The sequence below is a fragment of the Battus philenor genome, unplaced genomic scaffold, assembly GCF_028537555.1.
Source record: "Battus philenor isolate CCGP_79_NKW_IND1 unplaced genomic scaffold, ilBatPhil1.0.hap1 SCAF_7, whole genome shotgun sequence".
NCBI lineage: Eukaryota > Metazoa > Arthropoda > Insecta > Lepidoptera > Papilionidae > Battus > Battus philenor.
In genome coordinates this window covers 5,466,868-5,481,876 of record NW_027181737.1, presented here as the reverse complement: position 1 = coordinate 5,481,876, position 15,009 = coordinate 5,466,868, and the positions used below count along the sequence as shown (strand labels likewise).

The 15,009-nt window shown below is 32.7% G+C and overlaps 1 protein-coding gene across 3 annotated transcripts in view; it reads right to left on the bottom strand.

The window, feature by feature from the left end:
- Keap1 (kelch like ECH associated protein 1) overlaps nt 1-15,009 on the bottom strand; it is a 31,430-nt gene that overhangs the window by 15,563 nt on the left and 858 nt on the right. The window contains exons 1-3 of one of the 3 annotated variants that reach the window (XM_068774143.1): nt 10,020-10,073; nt 5,985-6,148; nt 832-945 (exon numbers count right to left, since the gene is read on the bottom strand). In XM_068774143.1, the coding sequence (XP_068630244.1) occupies nt 832-945; nt 5,985-6,140 (270 nt within the window). In that variant the 5' untranslated portion in view covers nt 6,141-6,148; nt 10,020-10,073. Of the gene's footprint in view, nt 1-831; nt 946-3,701; nt 3,786-5,984; nt 6,149-10,019; nt 10,074-15,009 lie in introns of those variants that run through there. The other 2 variants (XM_068774142.1, XM_068774144.1) reach the window with 2 other exon arrangements.

Sequence of the window (15,009 nt, the reverse complement as noted above, 5' to 3'; positions counted from 1 at the left end):
AGTCAAAGCTAGATTAAATAATAATAAGAAAACATAAATACGAGAATGCCATTTACAAGTTTATACAAATATAAAAGAACAACACATTGTAATACTGTTGGTATCATAAATATACAATTGTTATGTACATACGCTGACTTGCCGATCATAAAAAAGCAGTTTATTTTGCATTAAGATTTAAATTTAATTTAATTAATTAACAATTAATTAAAAATATACGTAGTTTAAAAGTCTCTTTCAAGTGTTTCCGCCAAACGCCACCTAGATCGTGAAACCCAAAGTTGAAACAGTAAAAAATCGGGACTAAAAAAATATTAAGCAAATGAGACGATGATGAATCTGAATTTAGTTTTACATGTATTATAGTTGCTTTTTTATAGTCATAAAATATCTTTTGGTTTTGGCGCAGGTCTTTTACGATTGTAATCATTATAATCATTTCAGACAATTACTTTCGTTCGTCTACAGATCTCTTTCCTAATTTGATCGATACTGTAGTATAAAATATAGTATAAAGTAGTAGTTAGTAGTATAAAGTATAGTATGAAGTTAAAAAATCCCGAGATGGCTATCTCTTCATAGTTCGTTGCGAAATCATGTCTTTAACGCGGTTAGTCATTACACAAAAAAACATCAAAATAAGGAAACATCTTGGAATATCCCAGACAAGAAATGTCATACGATACAGATAAACGTTGTAAACCTAGAGTTCAATGCCGCTAGGCGTAAAACGGTTTGCACTTTATTGTGTCAATTGGCAAACAAATATTCATTGTTTGTTTAAACAGGAAAATTTCGAGTTTTGATATGGTTTATATTTGTTAGACTTGCCTTGAAGTAAGGGCTCCCAGCGGCGAGCACGACTTTGTGCACGTGGAACAGTTCATTGCCGACTTCCAGGACGACATCGGTCAGCATGTGATGCGACCGCATTGTGAACAGCATCTGTCGACATCGCATGGGTCAGACAAAAAAATATAAACGTATACTAAAGACTTTAAAAAAGGAACACATATTTGTTTTCAACGTTAAAGACCTGATCATCCATTATTGGTAGGCCCTCTACTAAGTGGAATAATGGCATTGTCCATTCGGGGAAGTCGCTAGATGCGAGAACCGCAAGACCTGTCATCGTGGTGATCGTTGGAGAGTAACAGTCAGATAGAAACTTTTCACCTAATTACTCTTTAAAGCGTTAAAATAAAGGATGTAATGATGCGAACTGTCAAAAAGTAGAAACCTACTATGCAACCAAAACTGCTGTACCGCTCTTTAGGTATGTGCGAGGTGAGAAAGTGAGTGGTGGGGGGGAGAGGGTATCAGCTGCATATTCCATTAGTTTTCCGTCAACGTTCCGCCTTGCCGCGATTTCCTAAGAGGCGGACCAGCGATGTAGGTAATATAAGTACATTCAACGCTTTTATCAAATAACTAAAAGCTTCTAAACTGACAGCCTGAAGTGATGTGTTATCAATGAAAACTTTACGCCCCGTTGTTTTAGAGAGCGTCCGCTTAAGCTGAGCGCGATCCCAATTCCGTATAAGTAATGGTTAGTCTAGTTACTGTTAACACTTTTGTAACTAAGCGAATAAGTAATAAAATTTTGAAAACGAATACATGTAAATACCTTCGATTATTATTAAAGCGTTATAATTTTTTTTAATACACGTTACATAATTTTAATATACATTTACTTTTGTACAGTTTTATCGTCACGTAACATAATAAATATTCAAACAACAACGTGTACATATTCGCTTCCGTTATCCAAATTTTAAATTAACAATAATGTCGCAAATGTTTGTCGAAATTTGTTAAAATATCTATTGCTGGAATAAAAGAACAGTTAGACGTCTATGGCATTTTCTGAACTGGATTACTTATAAACATTATGTATCGGTCACCGCTATCTGATCGTTGGCAGACAAATTTATATTTTTTCTGATGTGGCGGAGCGCTATAGGCTTTTAGCCTAGACTGCTACAGTACAGGTACAGTCCCCATAGATTCCAGATAGGACCAATTGGAAATGGATAGGGTTTTTCAAAGTCATTAGTACACCATCTGCGCGCTATGTGGATGCCCATTGCTATTCCACCTTTCCAATCCACTGGGCTATGTCGGTTAATTTCATTCGTCCGCACAAGTAGATTAAGCACTTCTTAATATGATAATTTGTCGATATTTCAAATGATTCTTTAGCACAACAATTTTCTTTCTAATGAACTTGTGGTATATTTGGTCTAAGTTTCATAGGTATTGCTTTTGTAATACTCCCATGTCACTACTAAGTCACGACCAACGATTGTATATTTTCCCATTAAAAAACAAGCTGGCGTCATTATAGCTTAACCGATGTTTTATTCAACATGTATTATAGAGGATAATATTGCTAAAGCGCTAAAAATAGACTACAGGTTTTAGCTGATAATGTATCTCGTTAACTAAAACTAAGCATGCACAACTAATGACTGAAACGTGAACATGTATTCTTATTTGAATTTCAATACATCTGTGGATTCTTACAATGGCAATATTTGATATTTTTATTAATTTGTACAATTATTATTATGGTCACCTATAATTCATAAAACTAAAGTTAGATTATTCAAACTGAAAATTTCTTTATTTAAGTCGGCATTTACACGCACATTTGAATCATCAATTATTGTTATACATATTTAACAATGTTATTACGAGTATTATACATGTATACGAGTCAAAAAATCAAGTATCGTCACATTTCGTGAATGCTGATTTATTTTACAAAGTACTTTTAATTTTAGATTTACCAAAATTAAGACATAAACCCGACAGATTTAGGACTATCAAAACAAATGACTTTTGCAATAGCTACAATGATTATAACACAAAATGATGTCCAAAGTAAAAAAAAACTTTCGTTACCTTTTTTCGCTTTGACCTACCTTTTGGCTCCAATTAAAAACATGTAGAAAATATTTTCAAATTTGAAAAAAACATTCGATTTATGCGATCGATGATAGAGGCTGACTAGAGTTTTACCTAAAAACAAACTGGAGTATGCTTTGGCAACGGTATGAATCAAATTCAAAATATTTTGAACGATCATTTAGGCATTAGAGAAGCTTTATGCTAGATTTGATAGCTTCGATTTTGACAGAAGCTGGAAAACGCCAACGCATTGATTGGTGCCATGCAAAGGTATTGAAATTCGATGGAGTTTCCCAAATGCAGTATTTGACACAGATGTCGAAATTGGTATCTAATATTATGATCCTAATAACCAGAGAATTGAACAGGGAGTAATTCCTTGAGAAGAATTGTCTACAAAAATTAAAAGAAGACGTGTGGGAAAAAAGATTATTGACTCGTAATATGCTATATCAAGATTATTCCCAAAAATAAAAACAATCAAAAATGAAACATCGTCGATTATGTGAGTATGTGAGTGCTGAGCGGTGGCGAATGTTCGAAAACTCTGTGAAAGATCCGCAAATAGTAGTGGGCCCATTACACATCACATTGGTTTTACAAATGCGTTACGCGGAGTATTTATCTTCAAAAGCATAATGAGCAAAGTAAATCATTAATAAGTTGATACTTAGTTCGAGTTTTAGTATACAAAAAACTTTTAATATCACCTCTTATCTAATTAAAAGAATTTAAACGTCGATTCTGCACGAGCTATTTTAGTTATTTAAACATTATTGATAACTTACGCGCTCCAAATAGAAATAACAACTTGGAATTTAATCTTTATAAAATTGCTTAGCTCTCACTTATCACGCTACACGAGTGTGAAAATTTAACATAAGTTTTTTTTTTTTTTTATTTAATAACGATTCTACTTCGACGTGGAACTCATTTCAAACGTAACAGACATCTTTTCAAGACGAAGTTCGGCGTGACAAACAAATTCTGCAGCGTCATGTCGGCTTGCGATATTTATATACAGTCACAATGAAACTATAAATTTTAACCATAACTAGTCATGGAAATACCATGTTATAGACTAATTCTTAATTCAACAAATTTGTATTGCTTCAAAATATTATCTGCGACAGATTCAATCTAAAATGCGAACATTATATGTATATAATCATAGCTAATGCGTTAGCTATGTTTATAAGTATGGTTGTGTTTGTTATTTCTACGTTTCCTTTTTTTTTTCATAAAATCCTTCCAGCCAGCGGATAGGGGCTCACAGTAAAGCAGATGTCACATTGATTTCTTAATAATGATTTGATCAGGTGTGGGGCATGGTTAGGGCAAACGCGGATAATATATTATATTCTTATTCGCAAACGGACTAGTAGACACTCTTCCCCGAAGATTGCAACGATAGCCGGTCTCGCGTTGCCCGTGTGTAGCGACTTTGTCGCGACCTTGACTATATAGTATACACTACACACTTCAGTATATACTACACACTTCACGTCTACCGGTTCATATTTTTCCTTTTGCTCGTGTAATATTTGGCGCTGTTAACCAATACTGTTTTTACACTTTTATCAATCTCGAGGCCCGAACCCGGAATTTACGAGCTAAAACTTGCTACGTAATGCAATATTTTTTTAATACCTCTAATCTAAAAATGTCAAATGTCAGTGCAAATACCACGACCGTCTAATAAGAAACCGAACAAGATTAATAATCAGTAGCATCTGGATTACTTGTTTCCTGGCTACGTTGAAATAATAACAAGCAACAAAGAACTCTACAGCTGCTTCGTAGATTGTCAGATGAAGCCTGACACGGTCCACGTTTTCGTGAAATATTTTTATGATAGTATTTTGCTTTTGGTCATGACTGTTTAGTTGGAACATGCACCAAAAATATGATGTTTAAATATCGTTGGTAAAAATGTAAATTTTATTATGTGATATTTTCTAGTTCTAGATTTATCTTTCGGCTTGTTCCAACTGGATAAAGAAGCAAGAAGTTAGACTCCGGTATAGAAAAAACAAAGGTTAACATGGAATTTGTAAGGCGTTCGTTTATCACTTTGTCAACCCCGATATCGTATGACCTTCATCGATATATCTACATGACCACTAAGTAAAGGCGTGTGGTGTTCTCGCGCTTCTGCACCGTCACGGTGACTATATGCCGGTAATAAATAAACATAGGACCTTTTATGTTAGAAAAAAGCATAAATCATTTTAGGAACATAGACTTACATCACGTTCCTTTTAGGTTATAAATTATGTATGATCTCTATTGAAAAACCTCATTTCTCATTTTTTGTACAAAAGGTTCACTAGTAGGTATTTAAAAATCCAATAACAATAACATGACATTGTTAAATTTATTTTCGTTTCCAAACTAAGTCTCAGTCTCAATAGGTATTGTTTTGTTTTCAATGTTAATTCGATAAAGACGTTAGAAACTACATTTGCGTCACCTTAAACACAGAGAACGTCTTAATCGAATTTTTTAAAATATTCTCATTAGGTTTTGTAGATAGGACAACAAGAATACATGCAATGGCTCGTGTTTAAAGCCTAGTTATGAATGTTTAAAACATCGGCAGTTTTAGCTACACCTTAGTTTATTAATAATAGATCAGTGATATTATATTTAGTTTACGAAAATCAAGTGTTAATCGCTCCATCATCATCATCATCATCATACTAGCTTCAGAGCGTTCACTACTGGACATAGGCTTCCTCATAAATTTTCAATTAGACCGCTTTTTTATATTCGGGTTATCACTTTGTCAACTATCAATAGGGAACTAGTCCGGATCCTTGTCTCTGAATAAGATTTTGGATCGGAGCGCCGTACATTCAGCCAGTCACCTGCCTACCTTGTGAATGGGCATCCTCGCTGCACTTAATAGTCTTTACCATAATCATCATCATATCAGAAGATCTCTTTAAGTCATAGGTCTTCCTCAAAGGTCGCAACGATGACGAGTCTTGTGCTGTCTACATCTGGCGACTTCTCGCTTTGACTAAGTCGTCAATCTACCTGGCGAGCCCAATAATAAAGAGTCTTACCTTCATGAAATCGGGGACGTAGTTGCCTAAGCAGAAGGTCATGTCACCGATGTCGGTGTCTCCCGTTGTCATAATTTCTTCCAGGGTCGTTTGGCAGTTGATGGGGGGCATTTCGTCCAGTAGGTTGCCCCGACCAAATTCTTCATCTGTCTCCATATTGCAATCTGTGGATGTTTTAGCTTTGTACTACCAGAATCTTAATAAATCTTATTTTTATGGCACCGCTCGGTTGCATACAACTACATATTTTATTTCATTTTCTATTTTCTGAACACAGAATAATTTTTACAGTTACAATACAGGTATAAATTTTTAACAAATGCTTAACTATAAAAAACTTCCCAAGTTAATTAAATAACTTTTACAATAAGTACAAATAATGTTATCAGTGAACGTGTCGTATTTAAATTAATCAATATGGAGAAAGGAAAACAATTTTTAACCATCTCCGTCGAATAAACAAGTGTCCTATTTTTGCATGAAAGTATCCAATTTCATTACAGTAACAGACCAGATAAGTAATAAACTGACACGGAATCAACACGTGTATAAGAACACAGTAAGTGAACAGTTTTTTTAGTTATCCAAGGAGGAATAAAAATTATAATTTGTCCTTATATACATTATATTTCTAGAACAACAATGTTATATTCCTACTCAAGACTAAATTACCATTTTATTTTCCGTTTTAGTATTGATTCTTTAATCACTACAAGTAAGTAAAAATGTTAATTAATAATTCATGAAATAAATCAAATTCATGTTGAAACCGAAAAAATGCAAGGATTAAAAAAAATTTACATAAATTTCATTGTAAATAATTTTAAATTACATTGAAATTTTATAGTAATTTTATCGTGCATGGAAAGTAACCTGATCGTAATTTTCTGATACAGATGAATTATTTTCCGACGTGATAGGATGCGAGGGCGCCTAGCCTTTTTAAGGTAGCAAAAGTTTGTAAGGTAGCTTCTAAAAACTACTATTTCACCGGATTAGGGAACCGCCAAGCTCTAGGATCAATTGGCGATACCGCTTTCAGGGCGGACGCTCTATGGAGTGACTAGATGGCAGGCAACCCGCGCGGGATACCTCTTCTTTGGCTGTCACTCGTCGATAACACTCATTAAGCAATCATAATGGTACACAAACAAGGGTCGACAAAAGGGTGTATGAGAGGGCTGAACTTCGACTTGGTCGATTGCTATTGCCTCGCTAATAACACTAATCGTATTAGGAGATCAAATGGCGGAAAAAACTTTTGAAACGCTGGTATGATCGGGTGTTGGCGTCCCCTATGATATACGATACGGCCACCTTTCTGCCGAGACTAGTTGGTTATCGAATAGCAACAATATGTGGTGTACGTAACTTGTTTTGTCTTATTGTCGACACGACATCCAAACGCTTGAATGTAGACTATGATAAGCCTTGTAGGTGGCGGCACCTACAATCAGTAAATGTCTAAAAGAAGTGGAGTGTAAAAATTTGATACAAAAATGTGTTTTAAGAAGTAAAAGAGACGTATTAAGTGCTTTTGTGTGTTTCCTTTATAAATTTGTCAAAAGCTGAGCAAAACCTCTTTGGCATCCCCGTTTCCTTAATCGTCTATGCCAATATTGTCCTCATAGTGAATGAATACAATGATCTCACAGCCGTCAGTGATTCTTTATGAAATTTTAAACAACGCATGGAATGAATCGTGGCGTAAATGTTAAAAGTGTTTGTCTGAATGTAACCTTCTAATTTTTTGTGTCAAAAAAAATTGCCTGTTATAACTTTATACTTTAGTTTCTTAAACCTGCACAAGATTGAAGCAATGCATACCACCGAGGACTGTCGCAGATAGCGTAATATAGTACGCTACAAACATTCCAAAAAGATTCACGACCTTATCACGGTCGTATGGAGGAGGAAGAAACATCATTTATTATTCGACTATTTTTTACGTGATGCTTGGCTACGGCTCCTTTCATTTAGGACACAAATGGTTTTGTTCCATATTTTTAACACCTTTAGCGCCATGTGTGTCCTTTTTTTACACAATGTCTGGAACTCTCTGTATACAAAAGTATACACATCTTTATACTTAGAAACGTGATGTGTATCCTTAAGGAAAACGTTTTCTACACATCTATTACACAAAAATGAAAGCTCTGGCCTGTCGCATTTCTTTGGTGATTTTACAAAAAAATTATAAACTTTTTAATTTTAGGTTAATATTTCGATGTTAGGTGGCAAGTAATCAATAAAACCGTTTATATATTTTGTATTTATTATTTCAATTATGGTACTGGAAAGTAAAAGAAAAAATAATTGTAAGCAACTGAACTTGATATAAAAATAAGTGACAATCATTGAAACAACTAAGGGAGAAATACAATATAATTATGATGTAGTTTTGAAGAAATCCGAACAAAAAATATTGTACTTTTTTAGACGGTCACTTAGCGTCTGGGGGGTGTTAATATCAATATTTCATGTATAAAGTCGATTTAAAAAGTTTTGTTACATAACGAATTGTTCAATAGTAGGTGTGCGATAGTCGATAGCCGCCTGTAATAAAAATAACTAAAATTTAAAAATACTGTGTAAATTATGTCAGTGACCGAAAACGGAGTTGTTATCACTCATCTGTACAAAAGTATACAAAACAGCGACACTGATAGGCTAAGCGCTTTATCATCGGGCACATCGCCCCCTAAAGTCACACGTGATTGTGGCCGATGTCACTTTGAACCACGATAAAGAACTTTGTACATGCTCTTTTAAAATATTAATTGTAGCTTCTCAATACGCAAATGATCCGCAAAAAGATTGCCGATCGTACAGTGTAAATACCCGAAGCAAACCAACTTTTGTGTATCTAAAACTTAATCGATTTAAAAACACTAAAGACAGTGACTATGCTTTTACAATAAGATCCTAGAAAGCTTCTATTGATAGATTCGAATAAAAATGTAAAAGAAGGGTTGTGCGCTAAAACTTACTAAAATATAAGTTACTTCACAGCCGACAGACACGGATTGGCAAGATCCCCTGCTAGGTGGATCGACGATATAGTCAAGGTTGCAGAAAGTAGCTGGATGCGAACAGCGTAAAACATTAGAAGCCTATGCTTTATAGTAGGCATCTATCAACTTTTATGATGATGATGATGATCATATAACTACATAGACGTAAACACCATGGGAATGGTGAAAGGAAATGGATATTTCAATGTTAATTAAATATGTCACTTTAAATTCTTTTTTAAAAATATAATATCCCGCTGAAATTCTCAGACTTAAGGCGTGACGTCCTGACGTCAATAACATCTATCATGTTATCTTTGTTATCCATCATTTATTGAATACTAAGTTATAAAGCTCATTTTATATGTAAAAGAATATAATTAATCTCCCCTTAATTTTATTTGCAACCTAATTTAAGGCATTAATACCGGTTTTAATAAACAAACATCCTAGATTTTATACTGTAAAATAGCGCACTTAACTTGTTGACTGGTGATACGCCTATACCAAAGCCTTTGCAAGCATAAAGTCACTACATAAAACTTATCGAATTTATATGTTATCTACCTGCATATTGATAAAAAAATCGATATGCCATGCAAAAAAAAATTACCTGAGCAATTTTATAAATAATATTGCTTTGTTTGTCAGCTCATGTTAATATCACATTCTTTATTATTATCTTGACGGGCTATTTAAAATTTTTGACGAAAAAACTTTTGCAAATACAAACATTTGTGGATTGATTTGCGCTCCGAACGCTCATTTTATTCATAAAAACTTTTACTTGAAATTTTGCATTCTAGTAGAAACCGCAAACCTAAAATAGTTCATCAATTTCGACCTATTTATGTTATTCTTATATTTACTAAACGAACTTGTCCAATAAATTAAAAAGTAATTGAAAAGATAAAACAACTGAATATTTTACAATGGTTTCAGTAGAAAAAAACAAGCGATATAATCAGTGAACGTTACTTATTTAAATTCATGAATAAGGCTTAGAAAAACTATTTTTTACCATCTCTCTCGTAAAAACAAGCGTTGGAACTTTGTGTGAACGTATCCAATTTCATTGTGGAAAGAGATCAAATCACTTATAAAATGACACAGAATCAACACACATCTAAAAACACTATCAAAAAATTAGATCATAGTGTATGAACAATTTTTATTTATCAAATATTACAACTGCTGAAAATCCGGTTCGCAAGAGATGCATAAATACGAAAAGAACATGTGTGTACCGCAGAGCTGGACTGACTGAAAAAAAGACAGAAGCAATCTGCAGAGTTTTGACGCACCATTCATGACTCGGCAAAACCGATGAATTTTAAAATCGCTATAAACTGTTTCCGCGATATCAGTGTTATCGCTTGAAATCTTTTTATTAATTATATATATATATATATATATATATATATATATATATATATATATATATAATATAGACAGTTACTGTTACATACTTCGTAAACCTAAAGGTATTTAATGACAGAACAAAAAGACAAATCCATGTATATTTAACATACATGGAGTCGACGATAATGAAAATTTTGAAGTTGGTAATTTTATAATTTTTCCTATTAAATTTCTTTTGGTAAGTTTAATTATTATTACAGTCGTACGACATCCACTGCTGGGCGCAGGCTTCCCCCAAGTGGAAAGATATTATCAATAATTATGATACACGGCTTAAATCGTTTTTCACCAGATTGAGAAATCTACTTAATATATTTCTATCGCTAAATCGACAGACGAAAGTATTACAGTGGTTGGGTTTTAGAAAGCTTAGAGATTGCAGATGCTGATCTGTGACTAACGTTTTATTTTAAAACCTGATCAACATGGCCGTCTAATTATAAGAAAGAACATACCCTTAGTTAACCACCGGATCGTTATAACAAAATCAAGTATATCAATTTAGCTGTCCGCCACCCACAAGAGGCCACTCGCTCGTCAGCATGGCCTCTTGTGGGTTTGTTTCCATAAAATCTCATAATAACATTCACATTTAAAAAAAATATTCTGACTAACTTCTTTACCTGCTTGTGGTCAGACATATATATATAGCCTATACATATATATGGTCTCTATATATATAGTGTATACATATATATATATAGTTTCAGACTATAGTCTGGTCTATACCAAAGATATCATGATGAGTCTGTACGTAAGTGGAAATCTATGCCACTATACAATCTGTATTACGAACAATGGATAAAACGTGGCTTGAGGGAGGGTAACCTCGACACCTATCATTTTCACGTGTGTAGCAATTTCAATGGTTTGGCTGACATTTGAAAATATGTGATTTTTTTTTAATCCAATTCATTTAAAAAAACCTTACATAAATTATTATAATGTGTCCAACATTACAACTGTTAGGCCTACGCTAGTGTGTTTTTGCCTCAAACTTGGTGAATACTACGTCTTGTATAATAAAAAAAAATCACCGTCTTCCAAATCTATCTTAAAAGCTACTAGGTTGAAAATCCAAATTGCTTAGCAAGTATCAAAGTCCGTTAAAAATTAAAAACAACAAAAATAGATAAACGTACACGGATTAATACACAGGAGCAGACTATCAATGGATAAAGAATTATATAAAAGTCATTAATTGAAATATCTGAATCTCAAGTCTAACATATTAAAAAATCAAAAGCTAATAACCAATCAGGTGCTAATCCTAGGACAATATGACAATGTATAATTTATGAGCCCTCTTTGATAACAGTCATATTATATCTATTATTAGCTGATAAGAGTCGAAAATATTCAGGTAATTAGCAAAACGTTGAAATTTCGTTGCTCTACTCAATTACGTTTTAAAAATTTTGTAATATTGGCAGCCGAAATAATTTATTATGGATTATTTTACACGTGTTTTATTACTTCACAGTCTTTCAAAATTAACTTTAACATTTATCTTTGTTTAAAAAGATTTATTTCAATGTTATTTAACTTTTTATACAGCAATATTAACTGATATAGAAGACGGTTACATGATATAGAAGGCCTGGTATTTACATGATATATAAGCCATTTACGTAGTATTATTAAGTTCTCTGAAACAATCGGATATTTTCAAAAAAATGACACACAATATTTAAAAATTATTTGAACATATTATTAAATTATTGGATATTGGCCTTGTTACGCTTTACATCAACTTTTTGTTTGTCTATAAACAATAATCTGATAATACAGTTAAAATATCATGTTATTAATTTAATTCATGTAATTACCTATCTAAGAGGGCCTTTTAAAAACTTCGTGACTATTTAAATAAAATGAAATTATAGACAGATGCGTTTTTTATCATTAAATTATTTTAAGTTTTCCTCGAGGCCTTCAAATTTTGGAAATGAGCGTTTGAAATAAAAAAATATTCGCATAGCGCTTGTTTATGGATTTTTGCTATTGTGACTACATACATGTGTCGTGCTTATATATTATTTTTGTCAAATTTGGGCGTACTTGCTTTAAACCACTATCGAATTTGCCTAAAAGGTATGTACAAAATATGATCTATTGGTCTGTATAATAATATTCCGGTGATCGTTCTACTCTTCCCTAGATAATCTACATGCGCCGCATACATCCGAAAAAACTGTAGTTATGACTTCGTTGGCTAATGGAGGGTCCATCCTTGGCCTTCTCTGGTGTACGTTCATCTAAAGACATCCACTGTTTATTTGTGTCTTAGTCTCTGGGTTTTGTCATGTATCTATTTTTCCGAATTCTGAAAAACTTGTCCGAATTGCGGATAAACATCGCAAAACATTCCTTTAAAATTTGTTTCACGGGTTCGTGTGTTAGCAATAGCTGTCACCCATCTCGCGAATACCTTTTTGATGTTCAAATAAATCAGCCAAAAGAGATGAGGTGAATGTGAGATACAGAAGCCTATATTGGAATTGCTAAGCAGTGCCAAAAAAAAGCAAATGCCAATGATAGACAACAAGTTCTTGATCTACAAAACAGTTTTAAAACCAATACGGGCTTATGCAAGTTGAGCTTTTGGGGTTCAGTTTGTAACTCCAATAAAGCAATAATTCTGAGATCTCAGAACTTAACTGAACTCCAGAAGCAAATGTTCGATGCTTCATGACTTCTAAAAATAACTGTATTGCATGAGCACTTGATTGATATTACATACATTAATTAGAATTACTTTTGCTTCACATTTACTTTAAAGGTTACACCTATAATTAGTGACCCTGTAAATGGCAGAAACTAATTCTCTTTCTTCAACATTAGTGCAGCCTAATATTAATTTTACAAAGTTCAAGACCAAGAAAAGCAAAAAATAAAAGATACTAATTGTTACCATTTATTGGGTAGAAATATTTTAAACATTGTCCTTAAAAAATTAAGAGGTAATTGTCTTCAAAGTTTAAACAGCTGTGTTATTTAAAAACAAAATAATTATTATCATCTAGATAAGATAGTACAATAAAATGAAAATTCCACCACAACACTATGTATAATTAGAATAGTTAAAATGGCTGCTAAACTAGCCAATTTTAGAGAACAAAATTGAGAAACAAAAATTAGTGTATAAATAATTATATACATTTATACTATTATATAAAACTTGAATTTAATGTAAAAAAAAATCAAGACACTAACAAACACTTATTGTGTATTAGTGTGTTATATAGAGAGATGCCCACTCATTGCAAGGCATAAGCCTTCCTTCAAAATTGCCTTGATATAAGCAGCGCAATACCGGCTGTATTGCACTGCTTACATCAAGCAACTTACTGCAACCTTAACTATGTCATTGCTCCACCTAGTGGGAGACCTACCCATAGTAGTGTGAAGGACTACTACATTGTTTGAATGACTTCTTAAAATATAGTTCTTAGTTAATTAATTCTCTCTTGAGGGCTTTGCAACTATTCACTATGAAGCTTTTCCCTAACTCACCTCCTCATCCAGCAAAACAAATTATGAACATTAACTTCATCAGTTATAGTGATAATTTAGATTTCAATGATGCACTTCAGCTTATTACTGTAAAATTCTAGACATCTTTGGCTCTCTTTATTCTCAATATCAGTAAAGTTGTAAATGATAATGACATGCCTATGCCAATAAAAAAAGACCAGAGCAATTGCATCAAGTAGAGTGTCAATTGATGAAGTATCTTTTAATCAGCAATGGTTTCTTTTACAAGAAAGAAAGAATCAACATTTTCTTTATATTTCATTAATATATTAATAATGAGATAGAATCTTTAGCAGGCTTTATAATTTTTTCTTAAAACTTTGACTCTTGTAATCCAAGCTATGGGAGAACTGTGTGATAAAGATAAAGCTCTACTATCAAACCCCAAGTTTTTCTAATACACTATTATATTCGGACACATAAATAAATGGCATGTGATATAGGTGTATAGCACAAAAAAAAATTGGTAATTTTCTTAATGACAACAACTATTTTAATAAACATACACTATCCAAATATTTTGCTAAGAAAACCTACAAATTGCTGATCAATGCATTTCATTATTATTCAGAAATTGATAATTAAATTTTAATATTGTAAAATAATTTACTAATTGTCCTGTATTTATATACACTTCCTATGCACACCCATTTTGAACTAAAGGCTACTTTTAAGTTAAAGCTATAAGTCTGATTTAGCAGAGACCTTGTAGGAATTAGTTACGCCATATTCATATTTAATTTTTGTATTATTTTGTATTTTGTTTTTAAATGTAATGTTTCTTGTTAGAAAATAATTCAAACATACTCAAATGTGCCACTTCTCTTGTGGTGGTTAAATCAAAACAAAAAATGTGAGAATTGATATAATCTTAAAAAGTTCATAAAATGAAGCATAAGTGAAAATAGAATGGTTAGTAAAGTAAAATTCTGTGAGATATTTGTAAGATACTTTTAATGTATTCAAAAAAACTTTTAAGTGTCTTATATATCACATATAAGTGCTGGTTGAGTTTGAGGTGGCTAAATGCAGATGATAAGCTTACCTCTTTA